Source organism: Anticarsia gemmatalis, chromosome 8 (assembly GCF_050436995.1).
Source record: "Anticarsia gemmatalis isolate Benzon Research Colony breed Stoneville strain chromosome 8, ilAntGemm2 primary, whole genome shotgun sequence".
NCBI classification, from domain to species: domain Eukaryota; kingdom Metazoa; phylum Arthropoda; class Insecta; order Lepidoptera; family Erebidae; genus Anticarsia; species Anticarsia gemmatalis.
In genome coordinates, this window is record NC_134752.1 from 1,631,627 (window position 1) to 1,656,245 (window position 24,619).

The 24,619-nt window shown below is 35.5% G+C and overlaps 1 protein-coding gene across 2 annotated transcripts; it reads right to left on the minus strand.

Moving 5' to 3' along the window:
- Positions 1-1,686: 1,686 nt before the first annotated feature.
- Positions 1,687-23,802, minus strand: LOC142974618 (uncharacterized). 2 transcript variants are annotated; one of them, XM_076117058.1, is made up of 28 exons: positions 23,675-23,802; positions 22,712-22,903; positions 20,845-20,973; positions 19,468-19,597; positions 18,314-18,519; positions 16,432-16,564; positions 15,977-16,107; positions 14,064-14,208; positions 13,289-13,446; positions 13,158-13,205; positions 12,928-13,035; positions 12,257-12,642; positions 11,011-11,232; positions 9,652-9,952; positions 9,101-9,361; positions 8,322-8,665; positions 7,619-7,889; positions 7,136-7,285; positions 6,822-6,911; positions 6,538-6,584; positions 6,151-6,274; positions 5,064-5,275; positions 4,762-4,837; positions 3,735-3,786; positions 3,489-3,533; positions 3,017-3,143; positions 2,535-2,695; positions 1,687-1,854 (listed from the first exon to the last, which is right to left on the minus strand). In XM_076117058.1, exons 1-28 carry the CDS (start codon positions 23,795-23,797, stop codon positions 1,733-1,735), a joined length of 4,494 nt encoding a protein of 1,497 aa, XP_075973173.1. In that variant the 5' UTR covers positions 23,798-23,802; the 3' UTR covers positions 1,687-1,732. The 2 variants fall into 2 exon arrangements, with proteins under 2 accessions (XP_075973173.1, XP_075973172.1); XM_076117057.1 differs by having other exon boundaries at positions 5,064-5,287.
- Positions 23,803-24,619: the final 817 nt, after the last annotated feature.

Sequence of the window (24,619 nt, forward strand, 5' to 3'; positions counted from 1 at the left end):
TATATAAATGTAGCTTAATATTAGCCAAGTTCAAATTTTTCATTTTCAAAAGCACTTATGTCCGCTGCATGAAGATTGAAATAATGTCTTGCTTAATTAATGAGATAAAAACAATTAATCTAACTAATGCAAAAAAGTATCCAAAAACTAGAAAACGTGTTCTTTCTTAACCGAAACATGGAGTAACATAGCTAAACAAATGTGTAAGTATACAAATAATAATTATATATCATTTTTTAATGCAATGTGATGAGTCTAATGTTCAAACACGCAAACACTAGTTAGCTCGTGTTCGTTCACAAGTTTCGAGATGATTTATTCTTATAAAGCATAAAGATAGAGTGTAAAACCAAGTAAATAAAGTTTTTTATTTCATCTCGTATTTCGTCAAAAGCTCACTACAACGAACACCAGCAATCAGTCTCCGTTTTACTCTACATAATATTTTAACTTAATGTGACGGCTGCTCACCAAATTGTCACACTAAGTGAAATTTAATGGTACCAATAATTTTGCTAATGGACTCTTACAGTTTTCCACTTGGACGATACTAGATGTATAAAGTGTTTAAATTGTTGAATTGATGGATATTTTAATGAAGTATGAATTTTAGTTACGGTAACGAGATTATGGCTAAGTTTCATAACTTTGAGATAAGTTTCGGTTAGCTTTAGTTAGCATATCAGATGGAATTTCGACTGTTATTTCCATACATTTAATCTATGGGATAAATTATCTACTATACTGCTTTTTATTAAGTAGTTGACTGAGCCAACATAATATTTTTAAACTTGAAACACTTAATTTTTCATAAATAATGATGGAATTGAATTGATTATAATTTGAAGTATATCAGACATTTATTTGATGCCGCTAAAACGCTATAGTTACGTCACTATTTCGTATTTTCTGTGCTAACACGTGTTTTTAACATTATTTTCATAAAGAGTGCTTGATTTGATTGGTAGTTTTACTACTCAATTTATTTGAGAAGAAAGATGGGATCATTTGGATATTTTGTTCAGATTCAAAATCACCAAAAAACAAAAATGGAAAAACCGAATCATATATTATTCCATTGACAAAATATAAATAAATAAATATTGGATGTTCCAATAAAATAACGATACCTAGCTTCGTGTAAACTTTAAATCGTTTCAGCTGCAATATTTCAGCGTGCACCCGAAACTGTTCAGTGGAATCACGTCAACGTGCCGCTGAAATTTATCACAAGCAACGTTATTACATCGCTGAAGAATTACTTTTAATGTAATGTGCTGTTTTGTTCAGCTTTCAGTGTAGTTTCATGTTGAAATTTCATGTTTTTAGTGGGTGTATTTTCGGTGGTGAAAATGTTGTGTACATTTAAATATCGTTGGTTAACTTTTAAGAGTCGACGTGTTAGTCTGAGCCATACTATGCTTTTTCGTATCGTGTAAACCGTTTCTTGTTGTACTGTATGTGGCAGTTCTTTACCTTTTGACATAATTTGAGCTAACATTTGAGCCACGGTAGTAGCCAAAAATAGAAAAAAAGAATCTTGGACTACTGTTTCTGAGTCTAAATGAAGTAATAATTAAATCCAAAAGAGAAATTCTTAAACAATAACAAAAGTGAATAGAGTCAAAATAAATTTATTCCTTCTTCTCTTTTAAACTCAACTAAAACAAGTTCATCTTCTCTTAAACCAAAACTTAAAATGTTATCTTCTCTTAAATTCAATTCTTTAACTCTATTTCTTCTTTGAGTCTTGTTTCTTCTTGTTTGCTGAGAGTGTTCGCTGAAGAGTTTCATATTCAATAGCTTCGTCTCTTTCTATCAATACTTGCTGTAGATCTGGAGGCCATTGGGCATCTGGAATTGTCAAAAGTTATGAAAATCTCAGAAATACTAAAATCTTAATTGCTCTTGCGTCGCGGGGACTTTTACAAACAATCAAACAACGGACACAAAGCACAACCAGACCCAAAACAATTATTTGTGGATCGCCAAATAGTTGTTCCGTGTAGGGAATCGAGCCCACGACCTCCCGACGCAATGGTGGCACAAGATTTTCACAAAATAGAGACGTATGAAAGACATTTTTCTATTTCACCGTGTCGCTTGGTTACATAAAGTTAATCTTTAACGAGATATTTCTAAAGACTTACAATATACGCTAGCCACGTGGAAGGTATTACGAGTAGTCTATGTATTTAAAGTGTGTGTACTGTTCACTACAATAATAATAAGCAGTAAATTTTGCCGTAAACTCCGATTATGTTTAAAAAAACAGCCACATCATATTTCTAAACCTAATCTAATCTCTTTCCCGCACTAAGAATTGCTCTTGTGTCGCGGGGATTTTGACAAGCATACAAACAATGAACACATAGTACATCCATACCCGGAACAATTGTTTGTGGATCGCACAAATAATTGTTCCGTGTGGGAATCGAACCCATGACCTCCCGTTGCAATGGTAGCGGCGACAAAATTTGTGCGACTGCATTTATTCTAAAACATCAACAATATAAAAATAACTACAGACATACCGACAAACAGCTTGTCCAGTAGAATACATCGTTCCCTCTGTCTTCCCAACACGTAGATCTCATTATACTCCTGTAATTCGCGCATGCGCTCTAGAGCAGCGTCTATGCGTGCGTGCCTGTCTTGCTTAGCTGCTTCTGCCATGTCGGGTGTAAGCAGGACACTAGAAACAAATATCTATAAATTATCAGATCAGAAATTAATATGAAATTACCTTTGTTTTATAAAAACGCTTAAATTAGCTCATGTTTTCTAGCGATAAAACCTTTTTAATTATTTCGATTTACGCACATATTATGTTTTTTTATGAGTGACACGGTCCTTATTTTTACGACTGAATTAACTATCTTCTTTTTTTGTTTATGCGTCAACTATTTTATCATATAGAATTCTACATTTTATAAATGTTTAGACATAATTTAGTTGCTTATTAATGCCGTAACGAATCACAACAAGAGCAGACCATAAGATAATTAGTATCCACCTTCCATCTTCACTCAATTCCTTCATACACAGCGGTACAAAGTAGAGCGGTATGAAGTTGTCTCGGAGTTGTTCCGGCATCGTCAAGTAGAGGGCTTCTTCTTCACTCTCCAATGACATTTCTATCACTAGTAGCAGAAGAAATATGAGTTGTAAAAAAACGTATTCTCGGTACAATAGAAAGGTAGCTACAACATAAATGACAAAAGAAAAAAATACTTGTGTGATCCTTATTTACAGGAGTAAATAAGTTCTTAGTACGGGAGTTGAAGAAATAAATTAAATGAAAAATATGAAGACTTGGACGAAAAGGGTCAGATGACAAATATAATGGTGTAAACGGAAGATATGAGCAATAGATGCATTTTCCCTCTGCATATGAGTTACCACAATTTTCACGCAATCAAACAATCGCATCAGTTTGAATTTATTGCTTTGATCTTCTGCTGTAGTAGAAATGCATTTAAACTTACATGCACTCTCAGTCGCTGGAGTCGGACCTGGGATTTGTTCCATTTCTATAAGAAAAATAAAAATAAACACTCTTAAACTGTATTGTAGAGCACTTCATTGAAAAATAATGAAAAAAAGAATTAATGAGTACGAATCCAAATAATACTAAAACTAAATTCCGTTCACGTAGATATTGTTTCTTCATTGAGGAATCTAAAGAAAAACAAACATCTACAGAAGAGAAGAGAAGTAAATCTACTGCTTACTTTTAGTATCTTCTTCCAAATGTTCCTCTTCCATGTGTTCAAGCATGAAAAACTGAAACATGATTGAAAAAGTTTGAAAGGCTTCCCCTTGTTATAATAATACTAGCTGACCCGCGCAACTTCGCTTGCGTCACATAAGAGAGAATGGGTCAGAATTTTCCACGTTTTTGTAACACTTTTTTACTGTTACTCTACTCCTATTGGTCGTAGCGTGATGATATAAAATATGCTTTTTTTTCACGAAAATATTTATATCTTTTAATATAACGAAGTCGCGCTAAGGCATATCCGCCATTAAAACAGTTGCCATGACAACGGAAATTTGTTAATTTAATCCATACTAATATTATAAATGCGAAAGTAACTCTGTCTGTCTGTCTGTCTGTCTGTCTGTCTGTCTGTCTGCTACTCAATATTATAATGACATTGAATTAACAAAATTCCGTTGTCATGGCAACAGTATTAATGGCGGATATGCCTTAGCTTGTCTTCGTTATATCAGGAAATATTTAAATATTTTTCGTGAAAAAACGCATATTTTATATCATCACGCTACGACCAATAGGAGCAGAGTAACAGTAAATAGTGTTATAAAAACGTGGAAAATTGTGACCCATTCTCTCTTATGTGACGCAAGCGAAGTTGCGCGGGTCAGCTAGTATCTCATATAACTCGCGCTAAAGCATATCCGCCATTAAAACTGTTGCCATGACAACGGAATTTTGTTAATTCAATGTCATTATAATATTGATTATTCGCGACTTCGGTAGCGAAACCTGAATTTTCCCTGGAAATGCGTCATTTCCCGGGGAAAAAAGTAGCCTATGTCCTTTCTCGGGTATCGAACTATCTCCATACCAAATTTCATGCAAATTGGTTCAGTAGTTTAGGCGTGATTGAGTAGCAGACAGACAGACAGACAGACAGACAGAGTTACTTTCGCATTTATAATATTAGTATGGATAACATTCTGCTTCTAATAAATGTACTTATTAATTTCGTTCACACAGTTAAAAAATGAACTTACATCGGGAGTTGTACTGTTGGCACTCTCAAGCGGTGGAGGCGGTGGTACTTCTAAATATTCACTGCGGAATTCTTTTCTGTGATAAAAAATAATAATATTAGACTTTTTCCCAAAAATCACACACTCCATCCAAAAAATCACTGCTATCTTACTTAGGCAGCTTATTTTTCATAGATCAATTTGGAAACGTTACCAAACTACCAAAATTACAAAAAAATAGTAAAACAAAACCTCGGTACACCAAAACTCGGACTCAACTGTCGGTTTGAATATATTGCAAGAACCACCAATATTCGTATTACCTGAGTTCAGCACCCCTCTTATTTCTCCCCGGCTCTTTCTCATCCCAGGCTCTCCTGGCGTTAGCAAACTCCACATCTCTCTCATCATCTCTCTTCGCTTGTATCCCTCCTCCGATGGCCAGGGAACACTCCAGCTCCACAAACGCATCGTCCACTTGAGGGAGAGGGGTCTCGATGACGGGAGACGTACGACGGTCTCGACCTGAACCTGGCTTTAAGGTAGACTGCAACATTGTTTAATACTGTCGGTTTATTATCTATGTTTTTTTTTTTTTTTTTATTTATTTCTTACAGCTTACAACTACCATTACAGGTGTACCACCCAATGCGGTAGTTATGCCACAGATACATAATTATTTATAATACTTTGTCTAGTAATTTACAATAATATTATTAATTATAAAACTAACCTTAACATTAAACGTTATAGCATATGATAAACATAGAAACCCTTGTGAATTCACTCAGAGTACAGCAAAACACATCCAGTTTATCTGCTATCAGATTGAGAGTGCGGAGCGCACGCGTCAGTGGCGCCTCCTGTAACAGTTTGGTCCTCCCTCGCGGAACTGCTAACAGAGGCGGTTTCCTTCGTTTCCAAATATACCTATCCGGAACACTAAAGTGCACATGTTCTAATACCTTATGCTGATTTTCGGAACTTACCACTCTGAGAAAATTAAATGTTTCCAAATCGGTTTAGCCATTATGACGTGATAAAGAACGAACAAGCATATTGTCACTTTTATAATTAAAGTGTCCCCTCCCTCGTTCGGGGGAGACCCTTGCCCAGCAGTGGAACAAACGGGTTAAAAAAATTAAGTAAAGACTTTTCCGTGATATCGTCCGCCAGCTTGTCAAATATCATCAAAAGTGAAACGGTGGGCACAAACACACTTATATTTTATTAGCTTAGTCACGACAGTCTAAAATCGTTAAGTATGAATATTTTACAGGAACTTGCACAGTCATGAATTTTACCTCGAGTGCGATTGCGGCGTAGAATACTCTGAACGTCGACTACGTTCAGAGTATTCTACGCTCGCATGCTCATATACATAATCAAACCAATAATCAAAGACATTACCTTATCTTTCAAAATTGTCTTCTTGGGGCTAGGTTCCGCTTTGGCGACATCCCGCGAGTTACGGACTTCATCCACCCTTCTCCATTGCGCTATTGTCAGCGGCCAGCCTAATGGTGCCACCACCCTAAAATAATAATGGATAAGTAATTTGAGGTCTAAAAGAATAAAATATAAATTTTCAAATACAATTTGTTTCAATTCTTCGATGTAAGTTCCCAAAATAGGGTGAAGACTGACTATACATAACGATGAAGATGGTTTCAAATTGATCAGTTCTTCGTGGTTTTAGCTATATTTATAAAAACTAGTAACATGTTTTCATGTTATCATCAAATAGCCAAAATAATTAATAATATATTTACTCGGGCCAAGTGTAGCAGTACTTACTCAATAAAGTAGTGTTTCGGTTCTGGAACATGTATAGTGGACTTCAGCTGTAATAAAAGATTAATATAAACGTGAGATAAACATGCTCGCAATTTCGAGAATTTTTAATAACTAACGCTAAACTATTAAAGACGGTCATTGGTAGATAAAATATCAACTATCTATAGATTGCTGTAGTGACATGCTAATAGTCTACCAATTGATTCTAGACCATATATAATCACCACTATATTAACTTTCGATTTTAATACTCTATCCTTAGTAACAAGTAGTTAGTTTTTTACCTTCGTGTTTGATTTTTGTTTCTTGTCAGGAGCTTTGGCTTTGGCTTTTGTGAGGGATCGCATACTGATGTTAGGAAATGGCGTAGATTGCTAAAAAAATTAAAGAAAAATAAGCGTTTAATCCAAGGATATCATAAAAAGGGACATATTTACTCCGCAACGTAATGTCGCAGGCAACAACGGGTCGCGCAATGTCGCTAGATTTGTCACGTGTTTAGATATTAAGAGCAAATAATAGTACAAGTTCTTCAAATTTCTGGACACAATTCTGAAAAATAACGGAAAATAAAATCTTTAAATAATAATTTACTTACAGATCCGAAGGCGGCATGAGACATGTCTTTCGGTGGAGTAGGTTCGAGTCTGATGTACGGCCAGAAGATCTCGCCAGTGCCAGAACAGCTGGACAACTCTTCAACTGTCCCGTTAGGTAATACCGTACGTAGGTTAGCCACGATGGCTAGCTAAAGGATGCGGAGGAAGACAAAGAAATAAGCTAATTAATTTGATATGAATTGTAAATTAACAAGAAAAGTGATGAATTATTGTAGAACTTTGAATTTAGTGTAACATTCTTTTAATGCCGAAACGATCAAATATACTAAATTTATATGGTGCTGATGAATATGAAAAACTAGTCAACTTCCGTAGCCTAGTGGTAAAGGTGATCGAGACGCTATTTCTATTGCGTAGAGACGTCGTGAGTTCGATTTCCATACGGTCCAAACATCTGCTATCTAGACTAGAGTACATTGGCTCTTTAAAAATAAGGAGAAATGATAAAAAAAGTCACTCACATCTGGAGAAGTGGCACAGGCCCTAAAACTAACAGCCTCATGCTTAGTAACGGACAATTGAATCCCGCCCAAAATGTTCCTTCTATTTGGCAAGAATATTTCATCAATATGCAGCTTATGTGCTGGAGGTAGATGCAGTTCCTTGCATATCTCATCGTTATCACAGACGTGGAAGGCTCCATCAGTAGATGAAAGAACTGTGAGCTGCCAGTTTACGTCGAATTGGATACCTGACGCTTCATTCAGGCTGCCATGGCCCATTACTGTGTAGCTGTAACAGTGAAAGAATATAATGGTTTTATGTGGAAGCCGACTGACTGATTATTTCTCTTAACTAATTAGACCCGGTTACTCATTTTTGAACGGACTTGTTGCTGTGAATGCTACAAAGAATAATAGAATTTAGGGGACACAAGTGAATAAACGTTGCGATATTTTGTTGGTATACGAACCAAAAGCAGGAACAAAAAATAGGAAAGTGCAAAATACACATTTATTAAGTGCCAAATTTAAAACCATTTTATTTAAATCTTAAAAGGAAAAAGTAACCCCAACTGTATAAATGTAATGTATGTATGTTACAAATAGCTATTAAATTACAAATTCTAACGTAAAATATTATAATCAATGTAGAAGTACTTAAAATGGCTATAATGTAGCAAATTATAACATTCAATATTATTATCAATGCAGAAGTACTCACCCATGACTATTAGGACTAAACTCAAACGTTTTATGCGCATTATACGCTTGTGGCAGCTGCATTCCTGTATCATTGTCGTATACCGCAATCGTGCTATGATGTAACGTACTATTTACGTCAAAATGGACTTTAACTGGAGCATGGCAATAAAACACTCCTTGAAAGTATGGAATCCACTTGCATCTGGCGTAAACTAATGTGGTTCCAGTATGCTGGTTTAAACCGTAGACTCCGCTCAGAGCTGATGCTACTGAGTACGCGTATTTGGCTCCAGGGTACAGAATGAAGAACTCTTTCATGAGACATGATAAAGCTTCTTGGTTGCCGAAGGTTGTATCACTGAGCTAGAAAAAACCAATATTCATTTTATTCGGTTAATAATATTTTTAAAACCCCGATACAAAACATCCGTGCTATTTAACAGACAATATTATTATATGCAGATGCAGTAGTAAGAAATCGAGAGCTAAATATTCAAATTAACATACATTTTCAATGCGCTACAAGCGCACGCGCGCAAGTTCACGGCTTTTCAAACAATTGCGACTTGTCAACGTAATATTTGAAACAACAACAACAAACAAACGGTATAACTGTTTGAGGGTTATGAAGATATAATTTTTTATCAAGGAAATATTATGAGTAAGCCAAAGCCTTAAAGGAATAAAAAAGTCTCCTAATGTACTCGTCTGTATTCTATGTCTGTGGCGTGACATTGAACTAAACAGCATGAAAAAGCCATAAAATATGTACACTTTAAAGGCATAAAATCTACTTACAGCTCTCATAACTTCAGCAGTAACTACGACATGGCTGTTCAAACACTGCCTCGCCCAGAACCCCCTCCAATACGACTGGATTGTGGTTGCTGCTTCGTGTTTCCTAACCATCTTCGATCTCTCCTCCTTCAAGAGTCCACATGGAACTTCCTCGGTCGCCAGCTCGCAGACGTTTGAAGCAATCGGTGGTTTGGGAAGGGTGAGCAACTTTTCCATGATATCTGGACTTACTAGGCATATTTCTTCATGTGCGACTGCTTGCTGAAGGGTAAATATTTTTTGATGTGAAATAAATCTAAAATCTTTTATAATTTACGAGAAAATATTTTAACTTTCAATTGCGTTAGATCTAATATATTTATGAATATAAGGTTTAATATCCAAAATTACACATTTACGTTTCACTTTCAGAAACTCAAACTCAACGAAATTATAGATTTTTGGAACTCAAAACATTAAATAAAAACGTCCTGAAGAACAATGAAAATTCAACAAAAATAACTACTTCTGAATACAATAGTATTTACGCTACAAAAAAAAAAGAAAAATACTTCTTCCAACTCTTCAATTTGTTCCTCAATCATCTCAACCTCCTCTATTTCTGGCATAACGCAGTCACATGGATCTGTCTCATGAATCATTCTCACAGATATTGGTGGTGGAGATTTCACTGGGAGACCAAGATCTGGGTCGCAGAAATACTTCCTGAGGACTACAAAAGTCTGCCTCATGTCTGCCGGCATAAGTCTCTTTAGCAGATGGACTTGGAGAGCTTGTCGGAACATCCAGTGAAGGAAGGCTCGGTCGTAGCCGACTACTTTGTTGTCCCAGGGTAAGTCCGGATGATAGGCTCTGGAAGAGATTATAGGTATAAAAGAATATGGAAATCCATTTTCGGTAAATTTGGATGACGATTGGGTGACAATTGTCTGAACGCTATGCATGATTTCACCAATAAAAACTAACCCTCTTATTCATAAACACACTATAAACCTATTTAAGTTAAAAATCTACTATAACATGTTTTCTCTCTTTCATTTCGCTAAGGAGTGAAAGAAACAGAACTCTTTATAAATTTTTCATAACTTCATATATTTTACGAATAAGAGGGTAAAAATCTTAGATTCATATTATTGGATTTCACTTCTGCCTTTGTGTTCTTATTTTTGGAGATGTTTTGTTAGTGAACAACAACATCATTCTTGTACTTTTTATGTGTCAAATGTGTCAATCCAGGATAGCTTCGAATTCAGGAAAGTAACATTAATTAAATCGTTAACCATTTTTTTATTTAGATCGAGTTAGCCTTTTACTACGTCGAGTAACGATGATAACCGTACCTAACGCTTGTGTCTTACTTTTACGACACGCAATAAACACAGCAGTAATAACGTTATACTAACAGTCATAAAGACCAGTAGATTAAGTTAGTAATATGTTTCCTTCAATCGGATAACTAACAAAAACTTTCGGGATATTTTCCTTGTAATTCTCATTAGTAGTGAGGAGTTTTCTTAACGGTCTTGGTGTAATTATTATGGCAATAGTCTTACCTAATATTTTTTTTCAAAACCTTTTACTTTAGGAACTACTTTCGTGTCACGAGGAAACATACAAACAATGGATATAAAATGCATCCGACTCGAAATAAATTACAGCTCATACAAATATACGTTTCTGGTATAAAACAAATCCACGGCCACGTGATGCAGTAGTATCCTAATGCCATTTGCCTCAACCACTCCTCTACCAATTTCATTAGCTGTGTATAATACGGAACTTAAATTAATACCTAGGACACATAACTTAACATTAAACCTACATTTTTCGTAACTTTCTGGCTTGAATTGAAAACTAAACTATCGCATTGATGAACATAGACTACCAAAATTGCTAAAATAATTACTTACTTGAAAAATTCTTTATCAGCCAACTGAACACTAGGCAAGAAGTGATTAGATCGGTTGACCCTCAGCCAGTTGGAGAAGGCACTGCCAAGAGCCATGAGGAACCTGTACGCCCAGTGGCATTCCCTTACTGCAGCACACTGGATCTGATCTCTTGGGCCCAGGAGTAAGGTGGACTCGCTCAGCAGCATCAGGTGCCAATTCATTCGGGAGTATACCCATAATCTGAGCGGTACAAGAGTCGTTAGGATACAAAAGATACGTATTAGCAATCTAACACTTGACTTTGGACTCGAAGTCTTAAGCCGTATTCATGGTAAACATTTGTTTAGCAACAAAGTTGAATCAACGTGTTGCGGAGTTGCTATCAACATGTTGCTAGCAACGCTGTGTGTTGCAGCGTTGATAACAGCATGTGCAAACAAAGTTTCCAGCAACATTCTCGCCGTTAAGCAACAACGTTGCTTAACTCCTTCCTTATTCCACGAATGGCCGTTTCCCTAGTAATGGAACTCTAATAGGTAAAATGTAGCTGACTTATCATTATAATAATAAATGTAACCCATTAATGTCCCACTGCTGGGCAAGGGTCTCCTCCCCCTCATCATTAACTGGTTCAGAACACGAGCAATAAATATGTCTTGACAAACCACTATACTAGCACACTATATTATAAGTAATCTTTGAACGTTACCAAGGTTTAACTGAACAAAGGCAGATTGCATTTGCATATTTCATAAAACGGATATTTCAAAACTCCATTCATTGCGAAACATAGGAAACTCATATTCGACTCCATGAAACCCCATGATACAATATTAAACTTTTAACGGCCCATCATTTCTATTTTATGTTTTACGTAACGAAATATGACGCGCATTTTGAAATTTTATGCAGATGCAGAAGTAACAAAAAGTTTTGTAAATAATATGTATTGAGTAAACTGTATTGAATGATATATTTAATGGTAATGGTATACTCAAATAGTTTTAAATAAAAATAATACAAATTAGATCAACAATTCTCGAGAGGTGGTAAGTATTGGATTTCATTAAGCTTTCCGGTAATAGTTTTTTAATAATATATTATGAAAATACAACAGTATGATACAAATAATGTTTAATTCAAGTGACGAAAATCATACAAAAATACACATAATTAAGGTTCTAAAACTACACCAAACAGAAAAGACTCTCCAAGGCCTAATTTGTAGTCAATGCATTTTAACCAAAACTGCTATTCGACTCACCTGCAAAAATGTCGTCCAGGTTGAAACGAAACCTGTACAGCATCGTACCCACAAGTCCTTACAAACGCCTTGGGCTTCGGGACCTCACAGTCAATGAACCATTCAAAGCACTCCAGCACCATATAAGCAGATTCCACGTACTCCTCAATAAGTACTCCAGAATTGGACAACAGTCTTGGATGAAGCATGCTGAGCGAAATCCTAATGGTGTTTACTTCTGGACCGTCTATTTGAAGGTATAATGGCGAGGTCTTTGGAGCCAGGACGTCTAAGTGCTTGGGCCATGGGACTTTTGTTACTCGGACGGGTGGAGAACTTGCGGCTGATGTGAATTCGTACATACTTGGGTAGTAGAGTACGTAGGAGGTTTTGACTAGTTCGTAGATCTGGAACATGGAATGGTTTCAAGGGATAGCTGTCTAACTGTTTTGTCATTTCGTTATCGAAGCAATTATTGTGCTGTACATATTACTATATTTATACAGACACAAGAATCACACCAATTTTATAAGTAACCATAATAAAAAACCACTGTGTTACGATGCATAGCAATATCATATTGTGCTTCGTTTGCATTCATACCTCTTGTCATACCGGACCACCGGTTACTGCGTTTTACTAACATTTCAGGGGATATAAAGTATATAATATCTATATATAAATCTACTTACTGAGTCATATTGTATCCATTCGCGCAGTTCTTCTTTGACCTGCATCATCGCTTGATTAGCCGCCTGGTTTCCAGTCTTCGACTCCTTATTCTTGTTTTTATCTTTTAACTGAAAGAAAAAGAGCCAACAATAAAAATAGTCTTCGAGCTAGGTCACATTAAGTAAGTGAACATTTTAAAATCAGGAATTCTAAAATGGGAGATTATAAGTAATTGAATATAAAATCTCACCGCTGGATTAGTTTTTTCAAGATCTGCTTTGACGAAACCAATAGTGATCTGAAAAAGCATAAACAACCAATCAATAAACTCACTATTTGATAACTATTTTGTCAAAAAAACAGCCTTAAAATACGCCTTACCGACTCAGTACTTTGAATGTCCAAAAGATGTGGCGCGAAGGACAGCTTCATTAGGCCATTGACTTTTAGGAACCTGGTGCGAGGACAGTCGTAAAGTTCGTAAAGACCATGGCTCCGGGCCCAGTCTACCCAGCGGTAGTATTTCCAAAATGCCACCTCTGAAACGAAATTAGTTATTAAGTGCAGTAAATGTCCAAGATAAATGGTCATAGTCAAGTTTATTAAAAATCAAACACTGCTGTAATGTCCAGTTTCTGAGGCAAGTTTAGCGGTAGTTTGTCTATTAAAACTGTCATTTTCATGTTAACTTAAACGCTATAGAATAGATAAACTACTGCTAAATGTACCTCAGAAACCGGGGGTAAGAGAGTCAAAAATTCTCAAGTGAAAATTCCAAGGTCAAACATAGGCTTTAAAGATTTTTGTCTTGAAAACGACCATAGTAGTAGATCCAGCAATTATTATTCTTTGTTCGATCTATTTATCTATCGATTGTATGGTTAGTGGTCAACCTAGTGTCAAAGTTGTTCAAGCCATCCGAGAGGCCTTTGACATGGCGTAACGACTGTTATCTTAATTGACAACAACCGGGACCGATTTTTTACGTGCGCTCCGAAGCACGGAGACGCTCAGTTCAAATACCACTATGCGGTCACCATCTATAGAATGACCGCGCCAATGGTTGCTTAACCCACAAATCGTTTACCGACCGGTGAGCACAACTGGCTATGAGCGCCTCTTGTTACTACTTCTTTGTTAGTATAACTTGACATACCTGGTTCAGGTAATGGTTTCTTTATCGGTAAATCTCGAGCCATAGTGACAAGCAAACTCATCTCGAATCCTGGAGTTATTCCGGGCAAGTGGTAAGGCGGGTAGTCTTTCGTATCATGTATAATAATGTACATCATGCCACCTCTCTGATAAATTAAGAAATTAATTACTTTTTAAGACATTTTTTCCACTTTATAATTTGTAAATGACATGCTTTTCATTTCACACTCAAGTCGTGAATTAAGTCCTTTATTTATAATTTTGTAATGAAATAAATCCTACAAATTTCAAAGGTCTCCTCCCACTCATTTTGAAACATTTTTTTACTATTCCCGAAGGTTGCCTGTTAATATAATTCTATAATCCTTAATATTTTGTTTACAATCTCAAAAGTCTCTTATTTTCACCAAACTATTCGTAACTTTAAAATTCAACCTTATATTCTGCAATTTTGTAAATTTCCAGCAATCTCTTTTCTTTAAGTCAAATTATCAGTCCCGAAAAAAACACCTCTTACAGGAAAAAATACCGCAGCAAGCCTCCAATACAATCAATCGTGACCCTCCACGGCACTCCAGGGAGGTCATACCCTCATCCAAGACCACAATAACACCGATTAATAATAAAGGCTTAATAACGATCTACAGCGTTTCATACGCGGCAAGGGAGCCATTGGAAAAATAAATCGCTTACGCAAACAACCAGAATCGGTACTGTTGATTTACCGGATTTTCATTTGATGAAACTTTATTTTGATATGAAAAGCTGTTTGTTCAGTGAAAATATATTGTATGAAAACTTAAGCCTAGATTTTTGTTTTAAAACATGTTTCATGTATGAATTTATGATACGAATGAATAGAGGTTTCTATTACTGAAAATAATATAATACAAAAGATATGGTGTAAGTTTGAAGATTGGTCTCAATAATATTGAATATAGGATTGGCTCTCCTCGCTTCATTTATCTTATATCATATCTGGACTACACGATCATTTAAATAAATAAATATTTTCGGACAACTCACACACGGTCAATTGATTCCAAACTAAGCAGAGCTTGTTTTATGGTAACCAGTCAACTGATAAATATATTTATTTACTTCTAAATACATACTTATATAGATATATTAACATCCAGGCTTAGATCAAATACTCGTGCTCATCACACAAATATTTGTCTTGGCTGGGATTCGAACCCGCCACACGCGGCGCTACGGTTATTGTGGCGAGGAGACCACATAAACCGCTGCGCTAAATCTGCAGTTAAAATTTAAAACCAAACTGTTATCACTGCTATATACATACTTAATTATGTAATCAATTTAAGGGTAAAGTAAATAATAATAATATAACTTTTTTAAATATTTGGATCTGGCTCATGAGATTGTCGACATGTGGGATGTGGATTCCGCGATTATTGTCCCCATAGTCGTGTCAGTTAACGGACTTATAGCTAAGAGTCTCGACCAACATCTCCGGAGGCTTGCGTTGGGCAGCTGGGTCAAGCGCCTGATGCAGAAGGCGGTTCTTCTCGGCACGGCACGAATCGTTAGGAGGTTCCTCGCCCTGGAGTCCTAACCGCCGGTACTTTGGACCCTGTTCGCGATACCGGTGGCCACCTAATTTTTATATTTTTAAATATGATTTTTTATATTTTTCTTTTATATTGAGAATATATTTAAAAATGTAATAGTTAAGAGTAATTATATAAAGAGAATATAACTTTTATTTCAACCAAAGGTCATCAGTACAATTAAATAACAAAACATATAAGTATTAACATAGGAGAAGAAATTAGAAATAGTTAGATAATAATAATATATAAAGTAAAAAAACAGTAAAGTAAAGTCAATAAACTCACACTTTAATCGAGTTACTTCTCTAAAACAGAAATTATTTTGATATACACTTACCGCAACAGCTTCTTTAGTAGTCGGCTTTTTAGCACTTTTAGACTTGACAGTACTGGCTTGTGTTTCATCATCATCATCCCAGGAGAAAACTGCTACTTCAGAAGCTAATAAGTTCCATAGCTCCTCAGCGTCTGATAGAAGATGAAGATTAGGCAGAAGAAGGGATAAGGGGAATTTTCGTAAGTCAAGAATTGTAGTATCTTAAACTGAGAGCCTAGCTTTACATTACCTATTTCCAAAAAAGAAGGGTTTTGAAACTAGGACCAATCGAACAAATAAGTAAATGCTTTTATTGTGATATGTTAAGTAAAATACTTAAGGCATTAAATCAAGGTATATTATAGAGTTATGTACACCGCAGATAAGTTGCATTCTGACTTTAACATTATCGAGTGATTACGGCTATTAACTATGAATGAATAGTTTGATGATTAGTTCACACTTATAACACTGACCTTGACAACGGAAATTCATATTAATAGCTCCAGTAAGTGCATGCAATATATCTAATTCTGGCATCAACTCGTCATCCATGCATTCCGTGTCCTCATCAGAATTCATGTCGGGAGCCGCCAACTTAAGCAGCGCCTGTTTGATTTTGATTAGCAATTAGTTGTACGCGTGACGCGAATTGCTATGTTTATAGTTGTAGGCGTTAGTTTGTTTTGAAGGACAGTTTTATGTTTTGGGTTCGGTGTTTGTATCAGTTTAGGAGGAACAAACAAGAGAGGAGTTTATTGGATCAGTTTCACGCTCTGACTGAATTTATTAAGTTTGAATAAAAATATTAGGTACAAGTAATATGTTTTTTTCTTACTTGCGCTAACTTAGCCCGATTTGTTTACAGTAAAACTTAAATTGTTAGTTACGTTTTAATAAAAAGATTATCGGTAACTTATATTTTAGTTTTGCAACTACTTAACCCAATTTTGTCACGGTAAAACTTCACTTGTTGAATATTTTCTATCTGACTATAACTTTATTCAGTCGTAAATAGGACAACATGATGAATACACGATTTAAAATATCCAAGTGTGATATTTCCATCACATACCTGTACCTACCTCAGATCTTGATTTAACTAAGTTTCTACCACCCCAAAGATATTTTTACAAAAAAGTCAAATACTTCTAGTAGTAACAAGCAACAAGAATACTCAAACACTTTCAGAACCATTATGTCCCCAAGAAACAAACGACTTAAGCCAATTTAACCACCGAAACGTTCCATCATGGAACTTTACATAATTTGTTGTTTCACTAACAAAATAACCCAATTTGGTGGCATCAGGCTATTTCACAGCTCCGCTGGCTCCGCCATTAAGCATTCCTCGACCACTGCTCAATTACATCGTCAACGTTTTGTGGTTTGAGAATAAATCACCAATTTGTTTCGTAATAAACGGTATGCTGAACAGGGTTAGGTCCTCTTGGGAGCGGAGCGGGAGATGTGTCGATATTTTTGTTTGTATGTGGTGAATAGTTGTATTGCTGTGTTATTTTGGCTTAAGTTGTTGCTTTTGAGGAGTTTCAAATCAGTAGGTTCTTTGAAATAAAGTGTAAGTTAATGTCTCATATATTGTTTTTGCCTTACTCTATTTTTATTTTAAACTCACTTGACTGAGTTGAATAAGTAATATTATTGTTTTGTACCATGATGGTTGAAATAAAATTTTAGAGTGAACATAAAATAGTAAAACACGCAAATTTACTACTAATATTCGTTTTTAATTAAATGTGATAAGTTTCCTGAAATTATATAGTTATGTGAACTGAAAAGTCACAGTTTAGCTTAGCTCGCTATGAGACTTGCAGTCGACCTAACAATTCTAGTGCTCTTTTGTTTGTTTAGAAAGGTTGTAATTTTGTTGGTTATTCAATAAAGTGGCAGACAGGTTAATTTGTACTTGTTTGCTCAATACCATTAACTTCCAGCAATAGACAGTTTTGTTACTATGAGGTAGCAAAATGTTTATCTCTTTCTTAGCGCTGTTTTGAAAAACTCCTATAAATATTATTTTGTAAAATTCTTGTAACATATTTGGATCAATACTGTTGCCCTGCGCCAATAAATTCAATTTCAGAATCGTTTCACCGACTGTGATCAATATTTTTGTAATTATGTTATATTTTTATTAGAATTAGTGAACCAGTGAGTATCTACTTATTTATCCGTTTTAAACCATTACTGTCTCACTGCTGGGCTAATGTTCCTCCTAAATAGACGTAAGGTTTAAGCTTTGACTCTATCATACTGGCCAAGTACCGTTAGGGAATTCGCATGCCCTCAAGAAATGCGATTAACAGCCCTCAGGCATGTAAGGTTTTTTTTACTTACCTTACAAATAAGCAAAGGCCACAAATACACAACATTAGCGGTGACCATGGCGGGCGCATTCTTTGCCCCTCCCTTCATAGGCGGTGCGTTACTCAGGAGTGGGGAGAAGGGCAGTAGGGGAGAGTCTGTGGCGTCTACTGGGACTTGGTCTGATACCCACACGCAGCGCCATGCACCGAGGTGGAAGAGGCGAACTAGGTAGCATCCTGGGATTGAAAAGAAAAGATTAAGTGGTCTTTGCGTCAACCCAACCTCACGGGCTTAAATTCTGCATGCAACGTTTTTGAGTCTACCTTGAATTTGCTTGTCCCTTGAGTAATTTGTGTGAAGAATTTTTCGTGATCGCCGGGAAGACGATTAAAAAGGGGAACCCCTATTTTTTAAAGAACCGCGTCTTTATCTATTTATTTTATGATACATTTTATCTCTTTATATATTTTTTTACAAGAAGGAAATTAGATAAAAGCTTAATTACCACCCAAAAATTCCAATCATTTCTGTACAGTCATCAACATAATCATTTACCATAAGATTGACCGCTTCCTTCCTTCAAATATGTAATTCAAATGACACGACGCCGTTTTATCGCTTCCCACTTTCAAACAATACCATATTAAGATGCGAGGAAGTTGTCATCAATCTCTCAATCGAATAGGCTCGGTAATTAAGAATTCTAGTTGATGTGATAAATATTGAAGAATTACGTAAGTATAGATTGATAGACTGTTTTACAAGACAGTCGATGTAAGCTGTATCTTAGTTCGAATCAAGGCCAGTCATTGTATTTACTAAAATCTCATGCTTAGGCCTTTTCGTATCACGCGTGAGTCTCGATGCTATGTGTTATTGAAACCTATACTATAAAACAATAAGTGCCCGGGCTACATGCCTCCTATGAGCCTGTTTTTTATTGCTTTCTGGGCCTACTTTTTGAACTGGCGGTAAATTTACTCTCTGTATTACTGACTATCATGAGTGTCAGCACTTGACCTAAATGAATTAATGATTTGAATTTGATCGACAGGCAAAATAAATAAGTTCCAAAAAAATCTCATATTAGTAAACATGAGACTGTGATTTCTTAATTTGAAATCTGATTTTCAGAAGATTAAATCAATCAAAATAATCCAGTGTAAAGTTTCAATGATAGTTACCATTCTTAGACAGTGTTGGTCGGTGTTGTGGTCCACCACCAGGCTTGGAGCCAGGTGAATAGATGTGGTACTTCGCTCGCCAACCTTCAGCGCCGAAGCTGCAGGAGAAGTTCTCCCATTGATGTTCGATCTGAACAATACAAATTGTGGCATTAAAGTCATTGTAAGAAAACCATCGTGTGCCAAATTGGTTGCGGTTTCTAGGTAATTCCCGAAAGTTACAGATAAGTTAACATTTGACGCAAGACTAAATATTCTTTATTTGAAATTTGCAGTAGTTATTGTTAAGATGGTGTCCAAAAGAAAAGCTACTACCCTATTGCAATATTTTGACTTAGGTGTCTCAAAGCTTTAGGACTGTATTCAACCTTCATCATAAGATTATCGTATTGAGTGTGTGGTATGTTTTTTTTTTATTATGTTGCAGGTCGAAGAAGTAATGCATTTATTATTTGAATGTCGTTTCAAAAATTTCAACAAACTGTGATAAATGAAATAAATAGCCATGCATGAAGCAGACTGAACCCAGATACTATATTTTGTATACTACAGTGCATTTTCTACATAAGTAGTATTAAGGTCAACGAGACTAGTAGACAAATCATCTACTTTCTATTCTTGTGAGAAACTGTATCACAGGAAACTGCCTTCCGGCATTCGGTTAATTAAATGTTAATTTCAAAGAAATATTTGTTACTGTAACAAGGAAATCATTAAATATGTGGAAACTGTATTAGTAAATGCAGTTAAAGTACTCAATCAAATATTTTTTTTAATGAAAAATAACGCTCATATTTACCTCTTCCTGAATTATAATGACGAAAGCGGATTTTTGTTTTAATCCAGATAAATCTAGACTTAAGTGATTCGGCAATACCTACTTAGTAAACTAAGGGTAACTATCCACTCTATACTATATACTCTATCGTATAACATACGATTTCCGTCCACAGCTTTGCCTTCGTCGAATTTCACCCCTCCGTCCGGGATGGAATTTTCAAAAAACCCGCTCTTAGTGCTCGTTTATAAATTTCAACTATGCACGGCAGTTTCTGCTGTGTGTTGTCCATAATTCAGTCAGTCACTCATTAAGGGAAGAGTTTTATATACATATATACAGGTCCAAACCATTTTGACCAACTTTATTTATTTTTTTAAACGTTACATACCAACACACACAATCCATAAAAAAATTAAGTCTACAGCAACGATACAATATAAATTAATTTTTTACGGGCTATATTTTACTAGCACATAGTAACTTTGTTCAGCAAACAGTAAATACTGTTGTATTTTATGTAGAAACAATCTGCTTTCAGTAACGAACGTGTATTAAAAACTCAACTCGTTATTATAGTGTGGATGGAAGAAACATACCATAACATTTTCAGACCTCTCCAGCATAAAGCATGCTGACAACACTTGTCTGCAAAACGAAGATCTGAGCAGAACCTGAGCGTGGCTCAACTGCATATCTGCTACGGACATTCTTCCTCCATCATTTTCCTGGACATTAAACAAAGAAAATATTTTTTTATTTCGTTTTACGATGGTAAATTAATTTCGCCAACATTTTTGGTCTTCATTCATCGTATAGTTAGTAGTCAACCTAGTGTCAAAGTTGTTCAAGCCACCCAAAGACCGTTGACATGGCTTTAAAACTGTTAATTGTCACTTAGCAAGCCTTCGATGCACGGAAACGCTTTGCCTAAAATACAACTATGGGGCTATCAATAAAATGCCCGCGTATAGGTTGCTTAACCTACTGACCGTTTGCCGACCGGGCTCGACTAGCTATAAGCGCCTCAGTATTATATTCTGATTCATAATTCCATGAGGTGAGTAATGCAAGAATTCAGAAGCTTTAGTCACTAGCTATATTAATTCTCGCAAATTAATTTCTTTCTATGTCTCACTGCTGAGCAAACCTCTAAGGCATCTACTTTCTACTTCCAAACATTTCTATCCTCGGGGCCTATTGTATATCACAGTTCATAAAAATTCGACAGCTACTATGCTGTACATAGGTTTTTCCCACAATATTGGTGATAAATGCGACGTGTGAAAACAGCAATGTAATACATAGTTACTAATAGATTTAATGTGCACTAGTTGTCAATTAATGTACTGCCAGACTACCATAATATTATTATGTGTTCTGTTCCATTCTTGCCTTACACATTTTGTATGCCTATAATTTAGGTAAATCGTGACATTGCACAAAATTGGAATTTGAAATCCAATATAATTCAAAATAATATACTAAACGGGAAGTTAGCAAAAACAAATCCTACTTCCTCAATCTAATTCGCAAGACATCCAACACAAAAAAAATTGCAGAGATCATCTTTGTCAGATAAGACCCTGAACTTGTCAAGTATAATAAGATTCGGTCAAAGGGAATTAGAGCTTCTTTTATACCTCTAACTATTGATACCTCATGTCATGTTCTCACGGCTTGATTTATGACACCTAAAGACACGTGGAAGTCGCCTTGAAGCTATTAGCATACGAATTGGTTCCGGTATCTCGAATACTTTTGAAGGACGTCGATTTAAATGAGACTTAAGATTTTTGAGAGCTAGTGACGCTGGTAATCGTCATGTCATTAATGACGTAGATTTTGTTTCCGTATTAAAAATATTGTGAGTCATGTATTGTTTTCTCCAGATTACATAATTTATCGAATGTGTTTCTCAAGAATGGTTAACCCCAGGTTTCTGTGGTACATTTAAATTTAGTTATCTCAGAAACCAGGCATAAGGAAATTTAATATATGTTATTGAATTAAAATATCATTAAAAATAGTACGTGGACTTGGCCAGCAAAATAAGTTTTCAGTTAAACGAAAATGGCAGTACCGGAACAAAGACGGTGTTTATTTTTAAGATAGGAAGGAGTTTTGCGCTCGTAAGAAGGTATTATGACGAGAATATCAATTAATAATATGTTGACATCATAGTACATTGTACTTCTTAATCTCCAATAAAAAAACAAAAATGAAACAAAGACAGACTTATTCGCGGAAAGGGTCCGAATTGCCATTAAATTGGTGGTGTGAAGAGTTAAAGATTGAAGTGGAGAAGGCAGGATATCCTGGATACTGTTGCAATTTCAAAGATAACATTTAAAATTTAAATCGTCTTTTGCCCAGAATCGCAAACAATACAGCAGCAAAATGAACTATCATTACAAACTCTTACCCTAACAAGATATCATAATTATAGTATTTTTTTCCACTTACGTCAAATATCACGACTTCAGCCTCCCACCGGCTCATGGCCAGTTCCTCAGCTCTCACGTATCCATGGAGGTACTGCCGTACCGACCGTGGCAAGGGTTGTGTCTGGTCATCCACCCAGATGGAGTCGTGGGCTGTCTTCGGCGCACCCCCTCCTTTAGCCATTAGGGAATGGGCTCTGAAGGCTGCTGGGCCCTGGGTATTTGAAATAGTATTATTGTTAATTAGGAATTCAGTAATATTTCTGGTCTATAGTAAAGGCCTGACATAGCCTAGCAAGCTAAGCCTACCAAGCCTACATTACATAGATGGATTCTATGTAATGTAGCTAAATTTAGTTCAAGCTAATAATTTTAATATTTGGTTTAGTTGGTTAATTACTGATTTTTTGACGACCTACTATGTGCTTGTAACTTAGTCTACTTAAAAAAATATTAAAATCCCTTCAGCTGTTTTTGTAGAGTACCTAATAGTTTTTGCGGACAGAGTAGCAAACCAACATACTAATAACTACGTCCTCACAAAATTTGCATTAACAATATTATATACCCGTTGTTTAATGTTTGTAAGGTTCAAGGTTAAATCTGTATAATCTTATATAAATGATATACAAGGATAAAATATACTTAGTCATATACCGGGGATTTCACCAAACTTTAATTTTATTCTTCCTCAAAAAATACCTTTTAAGAAAACCAGAAAAAGCTGCTCTAAAAATACATTATTAGTAATTATTAGCGCGGCTTATTATTTATGATTATGTAATGAAAATCAATGAAAATGTAATAAAAATGAAATGTCATTGAGCGTAAATAAATATATTTGGACATAAGTGTAAGTTAAGCAGAGCTTGTGCTATGTTAAACATACTTATATACTTTCCCGAGGGATCGGGATTTACACGGTAAGGGTTTCCCCGCTGACGAAGTCGCGGGCGGCCTCTAGTCATATATAATTTATACTCACCATTCCCCAAAACTCTGGCTGCAGTTCATTGTCCCTGTACTCTCTGAAAGGACATTCCGTAGGGTCTAAAGAAATCACTATCGGCTTGCTAACAACATTACTAGTCAATGTTTTTCTAGACATTTTCGTAATTATCTATGTACCTAATAGTAAAATAATATTTTATTATTACTATTCATTGGTACAGAAAAATAACAATAAAATCAAGCAATTTGACGGATTTCTGACATATTTCAAATTGCCACAGATAATTTGCATTTATAATTACAGCGGTAAGATATAAAAAGTTCCATCTACCTATTGTCCTTTTCTATAGATGTTATTATCGGTTATTGTATCGTCGAATTTGCTGGATAAAGACCTCCCCCGTAGCATACCATTAGAATGTTTTAGTAAGCAAAAAGAAAACTATCTAATTATATGCTACCACATAAAAAACACTGAAAAATGCTATACATGTCTCATTTTGATTACCTTAGACTTTGATTGTAATAAATAGACACTAAGCACTTTGTGACGATATTTGCAGTCTCAGTCAAATAAAAATATTATATCAATTTCTATAACAAACACCTTAGAACTAGAATAAAACGAATGTGACTTTGTGACCGGACGAAATGTAAATCAAGAAGTACATAACCGTCGGATTATAATAAAGACATTTAAAGCTTTTAACACTGTTACATAACCAGGTCACGACCTTATATATAAACAGCCGATATATGACACCCCGGTCAAGTGTTATGTAGTTGTTATATAAAACTAGCTACGAACAATAAAACTGCTTTAATTTATTATGTTAAGATGTTAATAAATTTATTTGGAAAGAAAATTAAAATTGTTTATCAATTTCGAATAGAAGTCGATGGTAATATTACGATTACAAGATTTTGTCTGTCTGCTACACTCTTATGTAGGAACTCCTGATCTGATTTCGATGCAATA

What these genes read in the sequence shown, in the direction of transcription:
- LOC142974618 (XM_076117057.1), bottom strand. Translation starts at nt 23,797, where the DNA reads ATGTCTAGAAAAACATTGACTAGTAATGTTGTTAGCAAGCCGATAGTG. An exon ending in CCAACAGTACAACTCCCGAT is followed by an intron (nt 3,787 to 4,761) that starts GTAAGTTCATTT and finishes ATCATGTTTCAG; the next exon opens with TTTTTCATGCTTGAACACAT. An exon ending in TTTGGAAGAAGATACTAAAA is followed by an intron (nt 3,534 to 3,734) that starts GTAAGCAGTAGA and finishes TTTTTCTTATAG; the next exon opens with AAATGGAACAAATCCCAGGT.